The sequence below is a fragment of the Hemiscyllium ocellatum genome, chromosome 6 (assembly GCF_020745735.1).
Source record: "Hemiscyllium ocellatum isolate sHemOce1 chromosome 6, sHemOce1.pat.X.cur, whole genome shotgun sequence".
Classification (NCBI taxonomy): Eukaryota; Metazoa; Chordata; class Chondrichthyes; order Orectolobiformes; family Hemiscylliidae; genus Hemiscyllium; species Hemiscyllium ocellatum.
Window position 1 is genome coordinate 60,932,361 of NC_083406.1, and position 19,337 is coordinate 60,951,697.

Genomic DNA, 19,337 nt, shown 5'->3' on the forward strand with positions numbered 1-19,337 from the left:
CATCCGCTACTTCTTTGCCCACTCTCTTTGTCTGCCCAAATCCTTCTGCAACCTTTCCACTTAACACTACCTGTTCCTTCACATATCTTTATGCGCAAGGTCCTCAGTTCCTTCGTCCAGGTCATTAATGTATAATATGAATAGTATGATCTCAACACTGACTCCTATGGAATTTGAATTTGAAAAATATCCTTTTATCCCCACCCTTTACTTTCTGCCAGTCAGCCAATCCTCTATCCATATCAGTACCCCGGCCCTAACACCATGGACTCTTATTTATCAGTCACATGTACAGTACCTTGTCAAAGACCTTCTGCAAATCCAAATAGATCATGTCCATTTTCCCTTCTTTGTCTAACTTGCTCCTTACCTGTAACAGATTTGTCAGGCATGAACTTCCATTGACATGCTAATTCAGCCCTATTTTGCCACGCATTTCCAAGTACTCTGCAACCTCATCCTGAATAATGGACTTTGAAATTTTACCAATGACTGAGTTTAGGTTAACCGACCTCTGATTTTCCATCTGCCTCCCTCTCTTCTTAAATAGGGGTGTTACATTAGCCATTTCCCATCCTCTGGGACCCTCTCTTAGTCTTGATTCCTGAACGATCACCACCTGTGCCTCCACAATTGCCTCAGATATCTCCTTTAGAACCCTGGCATGTAGAGAAGATTTATTCATCTTCGACCATTTAGCTTCCCCAGCACCTTTTCCTGTTGGTGTCTATTAATATTTTCATAAAGTTTCTATGAACGCAAATGTGCTTTATTTAGTTCATTGATTCTGATTATTTATAAAATGTCTGAAGCAATTCTTGAATTCATTGTTATTCCTGAAAGTGGAAAGAATAAAAGACTCATTCTGTTTGAGGCAGAATGCTTAAAGCCAGTGACATGAAATTGCAACCTGCTACTGCACTCATTCTCTGATAAACATACCTGCTCTATTTTACATATTAAAAAATGTCATGAACAAAATGGTGCAAATTTTGCATGAAACACTGCCTTTTCCAAAAAGAATCGCTAAATATTTTTGCAAATAACCTTTACAGATTTATTTTCACCTCACAAAAGGTCCACAGCATTTTAGATTAAGGTTAATTTTCCAAATGTTGTTTAGCTTATTCCTCAAATTATCTTTGTGAGACGCTGTCCATTTTAAAACTTTGAGCTCACTGTAACAAACTCAAACATTTTTTTGAAGTTTCAATTAGGTATATCCAAATTAAAATTTACTTTACCTTTTAAAAATTGTCTCAGGAACTTAATTCTCAAATCTTTAAACTTTGCAAGACTTTTCACCACAATCCAATTCACAATTAATCATCATAAACCCAAATGTTGATTTACACTATCAGACATTAAGAAAAATCTTTCTAAACCTATGTGAACTTTGTATCCAGATTAAAAATTCCCACATTTTTGTCAGAATATCCTGGAGTCGGAATTCTGGCTAGTAGCCTTGATTATGGTCCTTATTGGGTATTTGGGACTCTGTTGTTCCATTTCAATAACTGGTTTTATACACCTCCAGGAATAACGTCTTTCTCTGCCAACTGGATTATCTGAGCCGATTTCTGCTGAATAGATTATTTTCCTGCCATGTACTTTGATGAACCCAACTAGTGGGCGGCACAGTGGCACAGTGATTAGCACTGCTGCCTCACAGCGCCTGAGACCTGGGTTCAATTCCCGACTCAGGCGACTGACTGTGTGGAGTTTGCACGTTCTCCCCGTGTCTGCGTGGGTTTCCTCCGGGTGCTCCGGTTTCCTCCCACAGTCACAAAGATGTGCAGGTCAGGTGTATTGGCCATGCTAAATTGCCCGTAGTGTAAGGTTAGGGGTATGGGTGGGTTGCGCTTCGGCAGGTCGGTGTGGACTTGTTGGGCCAAAGGGCCTGCTTCTACACTGTAAGTAGTCTAATCTAATCTATATTCTATTCTGCCATTTCTTATAGATCTCCTGGCTGACTTCCCATACTGTAACTCCCCTTTTTGGGGGTCTAAAGGTTCTGGCACACATATCAGTATATAACTTTGATATCAGTCCACTCGGTGCAACACATTTTTAATTACACCACGAAGCAATATTATATAATCACATGGTTACTTAGATATCCCAAAATCAGTTTGTCCACGGTGGTCAACCCATTAACAAATCTCGTAATGCAATTTCAGAACAGCTGACCAAATTGCTGTAGCTAACTGTAGTATTGAACTATATAAAGTAATTGGCCCATTTAATTAGCTTTTAATTACATTATTCCTGTTCAAAGACATTACCTGATGTATTTTCTCTTGTCTCCCTTCAAGGCTACGCTCAAAGAAAGACTCACAACTGTTTGTACTACTATCTCCCTTATCTGTGGTAACTCCCTTATCTTTCTGTCACAGAAATAATAGAGCACTTCTCCTACTTAGTTTCAAAATTCTCTAAAAATATCTGTGGCTTGACCAATACTTTTCTGTCCTCATGTCTACAATGCAGTTCTTTGGTAAGTTCTTCTTCAGTGCCCATTCCACCATCATAAGACAAACCCAGTTTCTATTCATTAAATAGAATCATAGAGCCATAAAGATACACTGCATGGAAAAAAACCCTTCGGTCCAACTTGTCCTCGTTGACCAGATACCCTAAATCAATCTAGTCCCATTTACAAGCACTTGGCCCATAACCCTCTAAATCCCTTCCTATTCATATACACTTCTAGATGTCTTTTAAATGTTGTAAATGTACCAGTTTTCACCACTTCCTCTGGCAGCTCATTCCATACATGCGCCACTCTCTGCATGAAAAAGCTGTCCGTTAGGTCCCTTTTACATCTCTCCCTTCTCATCCTAACCCCATGCCCTTTAGTTTTGGACTCTCCCAAACCAGGGAAAAGATTTTGCCAATTTACTCTATCCACGCCCTTCGTGATCTTATAAACTTTTATAAGGTCACCCCTCAGCTTCCGACGCTGCAGGAAAGTAGCCCTAAGCCTATGCAACCTCTCCCTAGAGCTCAAATCCTCCAACCCTGGCATGAAAGAAAGTAAAGCACAATTACAATGATTTAATGTGATTAATATAAGACAAGGCTAAATATTACGTTGGCTAACAGAATTTACATCAGCGTGTAAACAGTGAAGTTGGCTTTTGGTTTAGAACGATCAAGGATTATTAAGACAACTCAGCAATTCAAGCTTTAGGGCAGTTTTGAAGGTGACTGTGACAGACGTCAGAAACAATCATGATTTCTTTCCGAGAAAGAAGTATAGGACAGTTCAGGGAGAGCTTTGAGGCTACTGGTGCAGGAAGAATTTAGTTTCCAGGCAGAAATAGAGAGAAGCAGTTAAGTCAAACCTGAAGATTTGATATTGAAAGGTAACTTCTCCAAATTTGACTCATTGTAAAGTGGTGTTGGGGAATAGATACGACTTTGTTTAATTGCATGTTTTTAAAATGATTCAAACTGAGTTTTATTTAAAAAGTTTATTTCAATACTGCCTTTTTCCTTTTGGTTAATAAATTTGTCTTGTTGGTAAAAAGAAAATCTGCAACCACATGCCATTCTAGAATCTAACACTTGAACTTGTTAGAAGGAAAAATGTGGAATAAACCATTCAGGAAACATTGATTTTTTTTGGAATCTGATGATCAGATTGCACCATTTCTGCGTACTACAAACAAAGAAAATAGATATTTTCCAGTTGAAATTGAAACTACTTGTTATCAATTAAATGCACATCCCATCAATAATTTCCTTTCAACATTTTTAAATGTCTCCAGTTGATTACAAAAATAAAATCAAACAAAATGGCTGAGGCAAGGTAAGATATTAAGGAGGGAACCACGATGGATCAAGGTATTGATTCAAAGAGGATATTAGGAAGGAAAGGGAGTTGCAGAAATTTAGGATGGGAGCTCTTTAAGTGTAGGGCCTAAACAGTCAAACTAAATTACCAATGGTGAAGGATATTGAGTTCACAGTGCTGTAAATGGTTACATAAGAGGAGTAATCACATGACATATAAACCCAAGGATGAACATCTTGAACTGGAGATAAAGGCAAATCAAGAGTTAATGTTGGTCAAGATTGAGTGTGGTTGCATAGAAGTTGATGCCGGATAAATAAATGTGTGGAGTTTGCACATTCTCCTTCTGTCTGCATGGGTTTCCTCCGGTGCTCCGGTTTCTTCCCACAGTCCAAAGACGTGCAGGTCAGGTGAATTGGCCATGTTAAATTGCCCATAGTGTAAGGTGCATTAGTCAGAGGGAAATGGGTCTGCGTACGTTACTTTTTGGAGGGTCGATGTGGACTGATTGGGCCAAAGGGCCGGTTTCTACACCGTAGGGAATCTAATCTAATTTAAATAATCAAGCGTGAAAAATGGGAGGCTAGTTTCACTTGAGATGGTGGATGAAGAGGGAACGGGGGTAAAAATATTAATTTCTATTTCATATGTCTGACATCTGCAGTATTCTGCTTTTGTATGTGTGCAATGTCCAAACTCTCTGGTTTCCTCCAGTTAAATAATGAAGTCCGAGAACATTATCCTTTGCTTTTGCCACAATTACTATTGTCCTTTGCGGGAGAAGCAAAGGACAATGTTCTCAGACTTCATTATTTAAGTGGAGGAAACCAGAGAGTTGAATGTTGCACACATACAAAAGCAGAATACTGTAGATGTCGGAAAGACGAAATAGAAATTGAAAATGTTGGAAATAAAAAGCTGGTCAGGCATTATCAAGGTTTTTTTTTGAAGTTCAGCCCAAAATATTGCAGAAAAGTTTGAAGGAGACCTCTTGGACGCGATGTATAACTGGGGAACTGGAAGGGAACGAAAGGATTAACCAAAATACACCATCCATTAATTTTACTCAAATTTATTGCATGAAGACTTAGATTATCACATCCAGGAAATCATCCATGCTGCTGTTTCTTAATGACATAAAGGATGCATGTACATGTTTGTGGTTTACTTTCAAGATTTCTTTCAGAATCAGTTCCATATTTTAATGATGTAGCCAGAGAAATTTTTAAAAATGATTTTATATTACAATTGCAGCACTTGGACTTTATGATTAAATATATATACCGCGCTTTTCACAAACCACCAGACATCTCTAAGCACTTTACAGAAAAATTCTGAGAACTAAAACTTAAGAATAGCACTGTGATAACAAACACTAATTGTATATTTTTAATGTAGATTGAGGGATCAATATTGTTCAGCACACTAGGTTTCCTGAGCACACAGATGAGGCCTCCATTGAACAAACTGGCCAAAAGACTCCCTCAGTGCTGTACTGGAGTGTCAGTGTCAGAAGTTTTCAGCTCAAGTTCTGAAATGGGACTTGAATCTGAAATCTTGTGACACACAGACAAAAGTGCTATCAATTGAGGCAGGGCTGGTCTAGTGACAAATGCAGGACTATATAAAAAAAATTGATCATGTTTGGTTGTGCTGTACTTTGTGACTTTGATTATGTTTAGTTGTGTGCTGCAATTTTGCTATTCAAGTTTTCAAAATTCACACATTCTTTCCTCATATGATCATGCATTCACCAGTGTCAAACTATGTTGACTAGTCCTGAAGAAATTACATTAATTTTCTTTCCTCCAATTTATGCATTTACTTTGGGAATTTTAGGAGGTGGAGGAAGTGCTAACATTTTCACATAAATTGCATAGTGCTTGGAACTCAGATAGACTCCGAAGAGAGCTTGAAGGATTAATATGAAGCTTAATTTCCTCATAACTGGCCGACAAATAGTAATCCAGAATCGTATTGTATTTCCCCTTTGTGGCATTGGAGCTGTATTATACCTGGACCAAAGACAGTAAAATGTAGTTAGAAAATAAATACTATTTTGAATACTTGTACTAAGTGGCAATGGTAAAGTTGCTAAAATCCTACTGGATCATAGGTTTGCTCTCCCATTAGAAAGAGAGAACTGGTGACCATTTCCCTGATGAGCATCATGCCTCAGGCAAGGGTAGAGGTGGAAAAGAGAGTTCTTCATGGTACCCCCAGCTGGTGCAGGAATCAAACCCATGCTGTTGGCATCACCCAGCATTGCAATACAGTGGTCTGGTCATCTGAGCTGTAGTGATGGGGAAGTAACAGCAGAGATATGTAAAGAACAGGTAAAGGATGTTACTGGCAGTTTTCATAATTAAGCAACAGAATGAAACTATTAATAAAGGACAGTGAAGAAAGTTATCTCAGAGTACAACAGGACATTGCTCAGATGGGCCAATGAACTAGGGAATGGTAGATGGAGTTTAATTTTGTTAAATGTGAGGTGTCGCATTTTGATAAAGCAAATCAGGCAGGACTTACACATTTAATGGTAGGGTTATGGGGAGTGTTGCCAAATGAAGAGACAGTGGGGTGCAGTTTCATAGCTCCTTGAAGGTGGAGATGCAGGTAGACAGGATAGTGAAAGCGGCATTTGGTACATGTGCCTTCATTGATAGTGAATTAAACATAGGAGTTGGGACATCATGTTGCAGCTGTACAGGATATTGGTTTAGCCACTTTTGGAATATTGTGTTCAGTTCTGCTCTTCCTGCTACAGGAAAGATGTAGTTAAAGTTGAAAGGGTTCAGAAAAGGTTTACAAGGATATTATCGGGTTGGAGGGTTTGAGGTTTGAGGAAGAGGCTGAATAGCTAGGGCTTTTTCCCTACAGCATCAGAGGCTGAGGGGTGACCTTATGGAGGTTTATAAAATCATGAGGGGTAGAGATAAAATGAATAGTTAAGGTCTTTTCCCCAGGTTAGGGGAGTCCAAAAGTAGAAGGCAAAGATTTAAAAGGGATACAAAGAGCAACTTTTTCATGCAGAGGGTGGTGCATGTACAGAACAAGGAAGCTGCCAGAGGAAGTGGTGAAGGATTGTACAAAAACAACATTTAAAAGGCATCTGGATGGGTATATGAATAGGAAGGGTTTAGACTATAAAACCATAAGATATAGGAGTAGAAGTGAGATCATTCGGCCCTCGACTCCACTCCACCATTCAATCATGGCTGATGGGCATCTCAATGCCACTGACCCACACTCTCCCCGTATCCCTTAATTCCTTGTGAAATTAAAAATTTATCATTCTCTGTCCTGAAGACATTTAACGTCCCGGCCTCCACTGCGCTCTGTGGCAATGAATTCCACAGGCCCACCACTCTGACTGAAGAAATGTCTCCTCATTTCTGTTTTAAATTGACCCCTTCTAATTTGAAGGCCGGGCCCACGGGTCCTCGTATCCCTACCTGAGCGAAACAAATTCCCAGCGTTCACCCTTGCATTATCTTGTAAGTGTCTATTACATCTCCTCTCAACCTTCTAATGAATACAATCCCAGGATCCTCAGCCGTTCATTGTATTTTAGACCTACCATTCCAGGGATAATCTGTGTGAATCTCCGCTGGACACGCTCCAGTGCCAGTATATCCTTCCCGAGGTGTGGAGCCTTAAACTGGACACAGTATTCTACCTGGGCCCTAACCATAGCTTATAAAGTCTCAGTAGCATATCGCTGTTTTTACATTCCAGCCTTCTTGAGATAAATGACAACGTTATATTTGCTTTCTTAACCAGACTCAACCTGCAAGTCAACCTTGAGAGAATCCTGGACTAGCACTCCCAGATCCCTTTGTACTTTGGCTTTATGAAGTTTCTCACTATTTAGAAAATACTCCATGCCTGTATTCTTTTTTCCAAATTGCAAGACCTCGCATTTGCTCACGTTAAATTTCATCAGTCATTTCTTGGACCACTCTCCTAAACTGTCTAAATCTTTCTGCAGGCTCCCCACCTCCTCAGAACTATCTGCCTGTCTGCCTAGCTTCGTATCATTATCGAACTTCGCCAGAATGCCCCAGTCCCTTCATCCAGATCATTAATATTTAAAGTGAACAGCTGCGGCCACAACACTGAACCCTATGGGACCCCACTTGTCACTGGCCGCCATTCTGAAAAAGAACCTCTTATCTCAACTTTCTGCCTTCTGTCAGACAGCCAATCCTCAATCCATGCCAGTAACTCACCTCAAACACCATGGGCCCTCACTTACTCAGCAGCCTCCTGTGAGGCACCTTAACAAAGGTCTTTTGGAAGTCTAGATGGAATACATCCACTGGGTTTCCCTGGTCTAACCTACTTGTTGCCTCTTCAAAGAAATCTAACATGTTTGTCAGGCACAACTTCCCCTTACTAAATCCATGCTGACTTGTTCTAATCGTACCCAGCACTTGCAAGAATTTAGAAATTCATCCTTAACGATGAGATTTTACCTACAACCGAGGTTAGGCTAATCGGCCTATAATTTTTCATCTTTTGTCTTGATCTTTTCTTGAACAAGGGGGTTACAACAGTGATTTTCCAATCATCTGGGTCTTCCCCTGACTCCAGTGAGTTTTGAAAGATTACAACCAACGCCTCCTTCAGCCACCTCCCTCAGAACTCTAGGATATAGCCCATCCGAGCCATGAGATTTATCAATTTTTATACTTTAGCTTTACCAGCACTTTCTCTTTTGAAATGGCTACCATACTCAACTCTGCTCCTTGACACTCCTTAATTGTTGGGATATTACTCATGTCTTCCACTGTGAAGACTGACACAAAGTATTTATTAAGTTCTTCATTTATTTCCGTATCTCCCATCACTAGCCTTCCTGCATTAACTTGGAGCAGCCCAATTTCTACTTTTGCTTCTCGTTTGTTTCTTATGTATTGAAAGAAACTTTTACTATCTTTTCTAATAATACTGGCTCACTTACCTTCATATTCGATCCTCTCCTTCCTTATTTCTCTCTTTGTTATCCTCTGTTTGTTTTTTGTAGTCTTCCCAATCTTCTGATTTCCCAGTGCTGTTGGCCACTTTATAGGCTCTCTCTTTTTCTATGATACATTTCCTGATTTCCTTTGTGAGCCATAGCTGTCTAATCCACCCCGCCCCCCCCCCCCCCCCACAAAACCTTCACCAGAATCTCCTGCCATTGTTGCTTTACTGTCTTCCCCATTAGGCTCTGTTTCCGGTTGATTTTCGTCAGTTCCTCTCTCATGCCCCAGTAATTACCTATATTTAACTGTAACACCATTACATCCAATTTTGCCTTCTCTTTTTCAAATTGAAGACTGAACTCTATCATATTATGATCGCTGCCTCCTAAGTGTTCCTTTAACTTTCAAATCTTTCACAAAGTCTGGTTCATCATATAGCACTAAGTCCATAGTAGCCTGTGCCCTTGTGGGCTCCATCACAAGCTGTTCCAAAAGGCCATCCTGTAATCATTCCATGAATTTCCTTTCTTTGGATCCACCGGCAACATTATTCACCCAGTCCATTTCCATATTGAAGTCCCCCATGATCACCCTGACCTTAGAGGGATATGGGTCAAATGCTGGCAAACGGGACTAGAGTAATTTAGGATATCTGGTTGGCATGGATGAGTTGGAAATGAAGCAATTCTTTGATTACATTAATTTGGATTTTTATTAAAATCTCTTTATCTTGCAAATGCAGTATGGTGGCTCAGTGGTTAGCATTGCTTCCTCACAGACCGGTTTGATTCCATCTTCGGGCAACTGGCTATGTGTAGTTTGCACATTCTCCCTGTGCCCGTGTGGGTTACCTCTTGGTGCTCCGGTTTCCTTCCACAGTCCAGAGTTGTGCAGGTTAGGTAGATTAGCTGTGCTATATAGGCCATAGTGTCCATGGTTGTACAGACTAAGTGGATTAGCTATGAGAAATGCAGGGTTACAGGGATAGGGCAGAAAGGTGGGTCTGGGTCGACTCAATGGGCTGAATAGCCTGACCACATCTCTGATTCTATGACTCCATGTCTCCACAAATTTTGCCATCCTGAATACCAGGAAAGTTGACCACTTGCCTTTAAGATCCTCTGATGTGACAACACACATTGAGGGAGCCGGTCACCCTTACATTCCATTAGTTTTCCCATATTTTCCCCCTTTTTGTATTAATATTTGCTTTATGATGATAACTTCTTATCACAAAATAAATAAATATATCATGCACAATTAAGTAAATAAATATTATCCGATTGCCATTATGGAGACACGACTTCAGGATGACAAAGAATGGGTCCTGAATATTGAGAAGTACAGGATATTAAAAACAAAGGCAGATAGGTAAAGGTGGAGGGATAGTACTGTTAATCAAAGATTGCATTTGTGCTTATAGTTAGATATGATTTTGGTTCAAGAGATCAGAATGTAGAATTGGTTTAGGGTGAAGATGAGAAATAGCTAGGGAAAATAACTAACTAGCAGGAATGATTTACAACCACCCATCACAAAATATGGGAGAAAGTATGCAAGAAGATGCCACATCAAAGGTTACTGTTGAAAATAGAAGTTTATGGCATATGGGGCAATATAATAGTATTACGTGAAAACTGGTTGGTCGGCAGAAAAGAAAGGCAGGATGTGACTGCGAAGTCCTGCAGGGATGTCTGCTGGGGACTCAATGTTTTACAACTTACATCAATGACTTAGATGAGAGGAGCAAAAGTAAGGTAACTAAATTCACAAACATCACTAAGATTTATAGGGAAGTGTGCTGTGAAGACAACCTTGGAAATGCAGATGCAATACAAAGGTTGAGTGAGTAGGCAAAAGTCTGGCAAATGAGGTGCAATCTGTGCAAATGTGAAGTTGTTCTCTTTGGCATGATGGTTAAGAAAATGGTATTTAAACCAGAGAATGTCTTCAGAGTTCCGAGAAGCACAGGGATAACACATACTCAAGAGAGCTAATGAGAGCTAAAGAGAGTTTTCTTTTATTATGAGAGGTTTTGAATATAAGAGTAAGAGTAGAAAGTGCTGTAGAAACTCAGCAGGTCTAGCAGCAGCTCTGAAAAGAGAAACAAAATTAATGCTTTCAGTCCAATATGTCTCTCCTGTGGAATGAATGGGCTGGAAAATGATGTTGTTTATGCCGTTGACACAGGGATATTGGAGTGAGTAGAACAAATTAGATTAGATTAGATTACTTACAGTGTGGAAACAGGCCCTTTGGCCCAACAAGTCCACACCGACCCGCCGAAGTGCAACCCACCCTTTCCCCTACATTTACCCCTTTACCTAACACTACGGGCAATTTAGCATGGCCAATTCACCTGACCGGCACATCTTTGGACTGTGGGAGGAAACCGGAGCACCCGGAGGAAACCCACGCAGACACGGGGCTAATGTGCAAACTCCACACAATCAGTCTCCTGAGTCGGGAATTGAACCTGGGTCTCTGGCTCTCTGGCTCTGTGAGGCAGCAGTGCTAACCACTGTGCCACCGTGCCGCCCAAAATGGTGAAGGTCCCCAGATCAAAAGGCAAAGGGAGTGCTAATGGCACTGAAGAAAATAGGAGGATGCAAAATCAGTGTGAATGACAGGTCTGACCAGCAGTAAATAGGTCTGATCTGCTAACAGCAAACTGATATCATCAACATGGGACATGGGTATACATGCATAATCAAAATGGAGGGCAGTGTTCATACTTTGAAACTGTTGAATTCAATATATTTAGTTCTGAAGGCTGTTACGTGCTTAAATGGGAAAATCAATGCTCTTCCTGCACTGTATGTTGGACTTTGCTGGATCACTGCAGCAAGCATGGTCAGCAAATGTCAGCTTAAGAGGAAGATTGTGTTTGGAAATGGCAAGCAACTGGAAAGTCAGGAACAATTCTACAAATGCAGTGAAAATCAAATGGGATTTAATTTTCTGATTCATCCATAAACAACAAAGTTGTGCCAACATGATGCCAAATTAATTCCTTCTTCCTGCTGTTGGTCCATTTCCCTCCATTCCTTGCATGTTCATGTGCTTGTCTAAAAGTCCCTCAAACACCCCTATAGGACCTGCCTCCACCACCACCCCTGGCAGTGCACTCAAGATTCCTACCACACTCTGTATAAAATATTTGTCTCTCACATCCCCTTTGAACTTTTCTCCCTCTCATCTTAAATGCATGCCCCCGGGTTTTAGATACTTCACCTCTGGGAAAAAGATTCCGACTGTCAACCCTAACTATACATCTCAATTTTATAGACTTCTATGAAGTCTTCGCTTAGCCTTCACTCCTTCAGAGGGAAAAAACCCATGTTTTCCTAGCTTCTTCTTATAGCTTATACATTCTAATCCAGGCAGCATCCTGATAAACCTCTTCTGCACCCTCTCCAAAGGTTCCACATCCTTCCTTTAATGCGGTGACAAGAATTGAAAGCAATACACTAAGTATGGCCTAACCAAAGTCTTAAAAAGCTGCAATATTATATCCTAACTCTTGTAGTCAATTCGCCTACCAATAAAGGCGAGCATACCACATGCCTTCATTGCCTTCCCATTTACTTGCATGGCCATTTTCAGGGAGCTATGGACTTGAACCCAAGATCCTTCTGTACTTCAACGCTGTTCACGGTCCTGTCATTCACTGTATACTTTTCCTTAACATTTTATTTCGCAAAGCGCAGCACCTTACACTTACCCAAATTAAACTCCACCTGCCATTTGTCCGCCCATATCTGCAACATATATTGCGCTGTATCCTTTGACAATCTTCTACACTATCCATAATTCCCATGATTTTTATCATCTGCAAATTTACTAATCCACCTACCTACATTTTCATCCAAGTCATTTATACATAACACATAAAGGTCCCAGTATGGATCTCTGTGGAGCACCACTAGTCAAAGACCTCCATCCAATGAAATATGCTTTGAGTGTGTATTTTGCTGCAAAACATTTTACAATTTTCTCCGCATTTATAGAAGATTGATGTAAAATGCAACCTTTCTCCCCATCAAATTGCAAATACACTAAAACATGTTTAAGATGCTAGGAGTCACTATAGTATGAAAACAATTCTTTGTAGCAAGAGGGTACAACTGAGTATCATCCTCACCGTGATGCAAGGCCAGCATTTATTGGTAAGGCCAGGAGAACAGGATACAAGGTTCCTCCAACAGAAGCCACTAATCCTCCTCTAACAAGGGCACATGTGGGACAATTGAGATCACCTAAACAAAAGAAAATTAATTTTTCACGATAAAAATTTTGTTTTAAATTTTAAGAACAATGTCAGCTTCATTTTTAATTAGCTGTCCAGTTGATTGAGATGACACATAAACATCTTTGAAACCTATTTTAACCTCGTTGATAGTTTCCTCCCTCAGTCAAGGGGCAACATTGAGAAGGTGGATAGTCTTTGTCAGTACGGGAATTGAACCTACACTGTTGGCTTCACTCTGTGTCACAAACCAATTGTGAAGCCAACTGAGCTAACTAATATTACACTGCTACAAAATATCTTCAATACTAAAAATCAGAATGTATTATTATTTTGGATCTAGGTAGTATAAACAACATGCTTGTATTATCCATAACAAATCCCTTACCAACCTGAAAGCAAAGGCTTTGAGACAACAGCATTATATCCTGCTATTGTAGTCAGGAATGGAAGAATTCCCATTGGCAAACTGGAAGCAAAACGAGCCTGAGCAATATTGAGTATTCTTCGAAAGAAACTGTTGGCAATTAAACCAGCAAATGCTGAATTTATCCCAAGGTAGATGGGTCCATATGCGAAAAACTTTCTGTGGGAGGAGAAGAAGAAATTTAGTTTTCATTACAAATCTCAACTGCAAACATGAGTTATTGTACAGAAAACCTTTCATTAACTGTTACTTCTCATTCAGTGCTCAGGTAACAGCTGATATGCGTGGAGCTACCTCCATCATGTATGTACAAATAGTTTGAAATACAAATGTGGAGAGGAAAAATTGAGTTAACGGTGACCAGAGTGACATTAACAAGACACTGAGTGACATTGATTAACTGTATCCTAATCAGTACTGATTCTACCGCCACACATCTATCGACCAACTCCCAGATTAAGTTAATTCTAAGGTATTCTTACCTGCATGCATTAGGAAACCCCTATCTTGATTCCAAACTAGTGCCTTATTCAAGTGAGACTTTCTGTGGTTACTACATTTTCACATTCCTATATAAGTCTTTTTAACTATCCTTCAGAATATCGTTGTTTGTTTTCAAGGTATCATATTCTAGTCTAAACCATGCTTTTGCAATTCTTCCAACAATTTCTTGTTAATATGAGAGACTAAATCAAATATTTATTCCATTAGAACTGAATTTTAGTTATTTTAATCTCGATTGTTCAGTAGGTTTGATAATTTACTTGTATTGCTCAGTAGTTTTGATAATTTACTTCTACTCCATTTGAACACACTGTGCTGATCTATAGATTGTCTTGGTTTTTCCTAACTTCTTGATTATCTATAATGTATGAGACTAAGTTCAAACCAATGGGAATCTTGTTTTTGACAAGATGGAGAATAGTGGCAATAAAGACAAAGAAAAGGATGAGTGCAATTGCACATCTCTGCTTGACTTCAAAGGATTCTATCATAATATTGGTGAAGACCTTTGCTGACATTTCGTTGTGATGATGATGGAAAATGATGAATTTCTTGGGAGAGCAAGGGTCTTCCATAACATTTCTTAATTGACTGAGACAAAACCCTTGGTCAGATTGATGAAAGCAATTTAGAATGGTGTTGCTGTTCCTATTATTCCACTTGTGACTTGTTGAGCAGTGAAAATCATGCCTAGTTCCACAGTTTGGTTGGAAACCACACCTGATTTCCAGAAGAATTTCTAGGGAGCATATGGGTGATAATCTTCTTGGCAATACAGAGTAGTCAGATTCGTCAATCCACTTTGTCTCCCTTCTTGAAGATGGTGGCAACGGCAGCATTCTTAATACCAGTAAATTTTAGCAACAGTTATTTAATAAACTAACCTTTTATCTTGTTTGAAGCATAAAGTTGTGCTGTTGGTTATTTTTAAGTTAAAACAAACTCAAAGGGAGTAATAAATGAGTTATTACATAACGCAGTTCACAGATTACTCAGAGGATAGACCTGATGTAGATCTAACAACAACCAGAAATTATATTGCACTTCACAAATAAACCACGACTCAGCAGAGGGAATTTGTCATTGAAATTATTCAGATGAACTACAATTTAAATGAGAGTGGATTTATAAGGAATCCACTCATCAGATTTCTGTCTTTCTAGTACTTGCAAACAAGCACCACCCGAAATTGGAGAATGGATTTCAGCTTAGAAATGTCATTCAAAACTTTATGAAGGAAGCTATCTTGGTGGTACCAAACAGTATCAGATACCCTCGAGGTTAGGGGACCCATTAGCTTTAATTTGCAGTTTGAGATACCTTTTCTGTAATACTTGCACCCACAATAACAGGAATGGATTATGGCAAGTACATCTAAACAATAAATGGAAATACGTTGGCTTTTTTCATAACTAGGATGCCTTGTTCTGGCTATAAGTTAATTGTCTGGTTTGTTCCCATTCTAGGAATGAGCATGTGCAAACTAAACTGGTCCCTAAATTTGATAGGCAAGCTGAGAATCACATTTCCTCTAAAGAGAATTGACAAATTCAAGATTAATTGAAATGATGAATGAATACTGAGAATATGTGCACACTCTCTCTAGAAGAATCATGTCCAAGGAAATGTTCTCCCTTATCTGTGTGACTAAGATCAAATTGGAAGTAAAAGGGAATCAGTAGTCCCAGGGATTTAAAAAGAAGATAAATACATCATACCAAATTGAGGATGAAAGGAAGGTGAATACTGATTCTTTAATCTTGAGGGCCCTGGCAAAATCAGACAGAATTATTAGCATTTGATTTCTAAATTTTATCAGTTTTAACTTTCTTTTGCAGCAGCCCACACACTTTTTGCTTAAAACATCCGTGGTGAGGTTTACAATTGTTAGAAAATTTTAAAAGGCAGCCATTTGGTGCATCTTGTTGATGCTATCTCTTTTATTAGACATTTTTTTCTGAAATGGTTATATTTCTTTTAAGTAATTGTTTGCTTCAGTAATCATACCACTAATTATAATCTAATGAACCTTTGAATGTATATCTATTCCATTTCCATTCTTCTACTGATAATTCTGCATCAATGCACAGTGAATTGCAATGTGGTACTCTTTTGTATATAATTGTATAAGAGATAATAATTATAAAAAGTAATATAATTGTTAGTTGTTGGAGATCCAAGTCTTATGAGTATTTTACTGTGTGAGACCAAAGGTATTAAATTGGAGAGGGTTCAGATAAGATTTACCAGGATGTTGTTGGAACTGGAGGGTTCAATTATAAGTAGAGGCTGGATAGGCTGGGACTTTTTTCAGTGGAGCATAGGAAGAGGCCTTATAGAGGTTTATCAAATCATGTGGGATTTAGGTAAGGTAAATAGCAAAGATCTTTTCCCTAGGTTGGGGATGATCAAAACTGGTGGGCACATTTTTAAGGTGAGAGAGAGGTTTAAAAAAGACATGAGGGGCTACTTATTCACATACAGGGTGTTGCATATGCAGAATGAACTGAGTGGAATGAACGTCCAGAGGAAGTGGTGGATGTGGACACAGTTACAACATTTAAAAAACATTTAGATAAGTGCATAAAGAAAAAAGTACTTGAAGAGATATGGGCTAAGCGCAGGCATGTGTGACTATTTTACCTTGGGATTATGATCGTCATGGGTTGGTTGGATCGAAGGGCTGAAATACTTCCAAGATCTAAAGGTCTTGACAAAGTAAATGCTGAGGATGATACCTCCCATGGGACAGTCTAGGTCAGGAAACTTAATCAGTCAGGAATCAAGCATTACAGGGAAAAAGTAGGTAAATGTAGGAAAGTGAAGTGAGAAATGTTGTGGTTGATCTGCGAGGGGAACTGGTAGATGAAGGTACAATTACAATATTTAAAATACATTTGGACAGGTACATGAATAGGAATGGTTTACAGGGATTATGGACTAAATGCAGGCAAGTGGAACAAGTTTAGGTTTGGAAATTTGGTCGCCATGAATGAGTTAGACCGAAGGGTCTGTTTCTGTGATGTATGACTATTTCAAAGAAAAGAAAAGCTACACTTATATAGCGTCTTTCACAACCTCAGGATGCCCAAACTGCTTCAGTTAAGTAGTTTAAATGTAGTTATTATATTGTACTTAGCAATTTGTGTAGAATGAGGACCTACAAACAGAAAAGTAATATTTACAAGATGATACATTGTTATGATTTTATGGAACAAGTACCGGACACACACAAGAATTTTGCTGCCCTTTTGCAATATAGCCACTTAATTTTTAAACTCCACTTGAGAGATAAAGATTGGATTTGGATTAATCTTTCATTCAGGAGATAGCTTATCTCACAATGCAGCATGCCCTCAGTGTTGCATATCCCTTAGAATTGGAACTGAACCTACTTCTCAGGACAGACTGCCATTAACACAGCCACAGTTAACATTGATGGAATCAGAATAAAATAAAGTTTTAAAAATACGGAATTATCTTTGTGAATTAAAACAACATTTCCACATTTCTTGGATGAGGAATTAATGCAGTCGAATGAGATATCTGTCTTTCATTTCTGGTTATACCTTCAATGCTCCACAAGGGAGAAAAATGTTCAGATGGAGATTAATACATTTTCTTCCAGAAAGAATCATAAAGTTGCTTTGCCTTTTTCTGCAACCAGATTTCACTCTTTGAAGACGTGCTTCACTTTCACTGGTTTCAGTTGGTACAAAAGCTCAACTGTGAGTAGGGCCTCTGAAATACTATAGTCACATCAAAGCTTATCTTCTCATTGAATCCACTTACATGTAATACAATAAAGACCTGCTTAAAAAGATTATTCAAGCCCTTGCCAGATTGCCACACATTCCCTTCCCACATTCTTTGCATAATCAAGCTATACTGGACAGAATAAAGATATTCTTTGAGGGTGGCGTGATGGCTCAGTGGTTAGCACTGCTACCTCTCAGCGCCAGGGACCTGGGCTCGATTCCAACCTCAGACAACTGTCTGTCTGGAGTCTGCACATTCTCCTGTGTCTGCATGGGTTTCTTCAGGCTGCTCCAGTTTCCTCCCACAGTCCAATAATGAGCAGGTTAAGTGGATTGGCTATGCTAAATTGCCCATAGTGTTTGGGAATGTACAAGTTAGGTGCATTAGTCATGGGAAATGTAGTGTGGTAGGGGAATGGGTCTGGGTAGGATATGCTGTGGAGGGTTGGAGTGGACTTGTTGGGCTCCACACTGTAAAGATTCTATGATTATTAATTCAGCACTGAATAAGGATGGCATAATGGCTGAAATATTTAAACCATGGCAGAGAGCATTTTTCTGACATTTGTTTAAGAAATTAAGAATTGAGTCCCCTGCTATTAAGGCAGAACTAAGTTAGGGGTAAGCATTTTAGAGATATAGCATCATTAACCTCAGTTGATTCCTTATTATAAATTAAGCTTAAATATCTACAGTTGCTAATCTTTTAATTGCAAATGTTTGGTTTAAATTGTTCTTGTATCACTGTGTACATGCTGGTTTTAAACATGTTTCATTTGGAGACCAAAGTTTTATTCAGTTTAAATAAATGGGAACTGAAAAGGTCCTTTGTCTAAAATTTTTAAAAAACAATCTTAACTATGAGGTACAAAAACAGAAATTGATTAAATCTCAATAGGTCTCACAGCATCTATGGAGAGAAATCAAGAGTTAACGTTTTGGATTCAGAATCTTAACTGTGTGCACATTTGTGTGGACATGGATTAAGTAAGTACCTGTCTAATTCTGGTAGCTGCTGAAACCGTTCAAGAAGCATTTCCATGATATTAGGGCTGTGCATATCAGGTTGTGGATCTTGAGTAAATACTGTATTATCTGCCATTCTTGAAACCTACAACAAATTAGGGTTTAAAATTAGGTAACTGAAAATATTTTATTGCACGACAAAGTCAAGCAAAAATGGCGTCAGAATACTCTAAGTGAAATATGAAAGTGTAGAATTTGTGTAAAGGAATTGCGAAGCAATTAACAAACATCACAACTGACTTTAACGTTCCGTTCTTGGAGAATTACACAGTATTAATTACAGAGCATTAGATAAAAAGAGACATGCTGGAAATACACTGTAGGTCCAGCAGCAAATGTGAAGAGATGAACGAGCAAAAGTGTATTGTGTATTATGTAAAATTTCAGAAAAAATACCTGAGTGTGAATCCCTAAGTTCTGAGGTGAACAAATACACTTTTATGAAGATAAAATCTTTACAAATTTGTGCACTATCGCAACATTTAAAAGATTAATCTCTTTCAACATATCACCTCACATCATGTAAACTACTTAAACGCAGACATGTTGATCAGGTGACCAAACTGACCTTTCACCCTCTTCTCCCCGCCCACAGAGGAAG

General features: G+C 38.9%; 1 protein-coding gene across 1 annotated transcript; it reads right to left on the reverse strand.

Annotated features, from left to right (window-relative positions):
* Positions 1–5,019: 5,019 nt before the first annotated feature.
* Positions 5,020–19,301, reverse strand: tmem126a (transmembrane protein 126A). Its single transcript, XM_060826605.1, has 5 exons — positions 19,133–19,301; positions 18,706–18,821; positions 13,414–13,607; positions 12,917–13,031; positions 5,020–5,814 (listed from the first exon to the last, which is right to left on the reverse strand). The coding sequence occupies exons 2-5, from the start codon at positions 18,810–18,812 to the stop codon at positions 5,613–5,615; spliced, it is 618 nt and encodes a 205-aa protein (XP_060682588.1). The 5' UTR covers positions 18,813–18,821; positions 19,133–19,301; the 3' UTR covers positions 5,020–5,612.
* Positions 19,302–19,337: the final 36 nt, after the last annotated feature.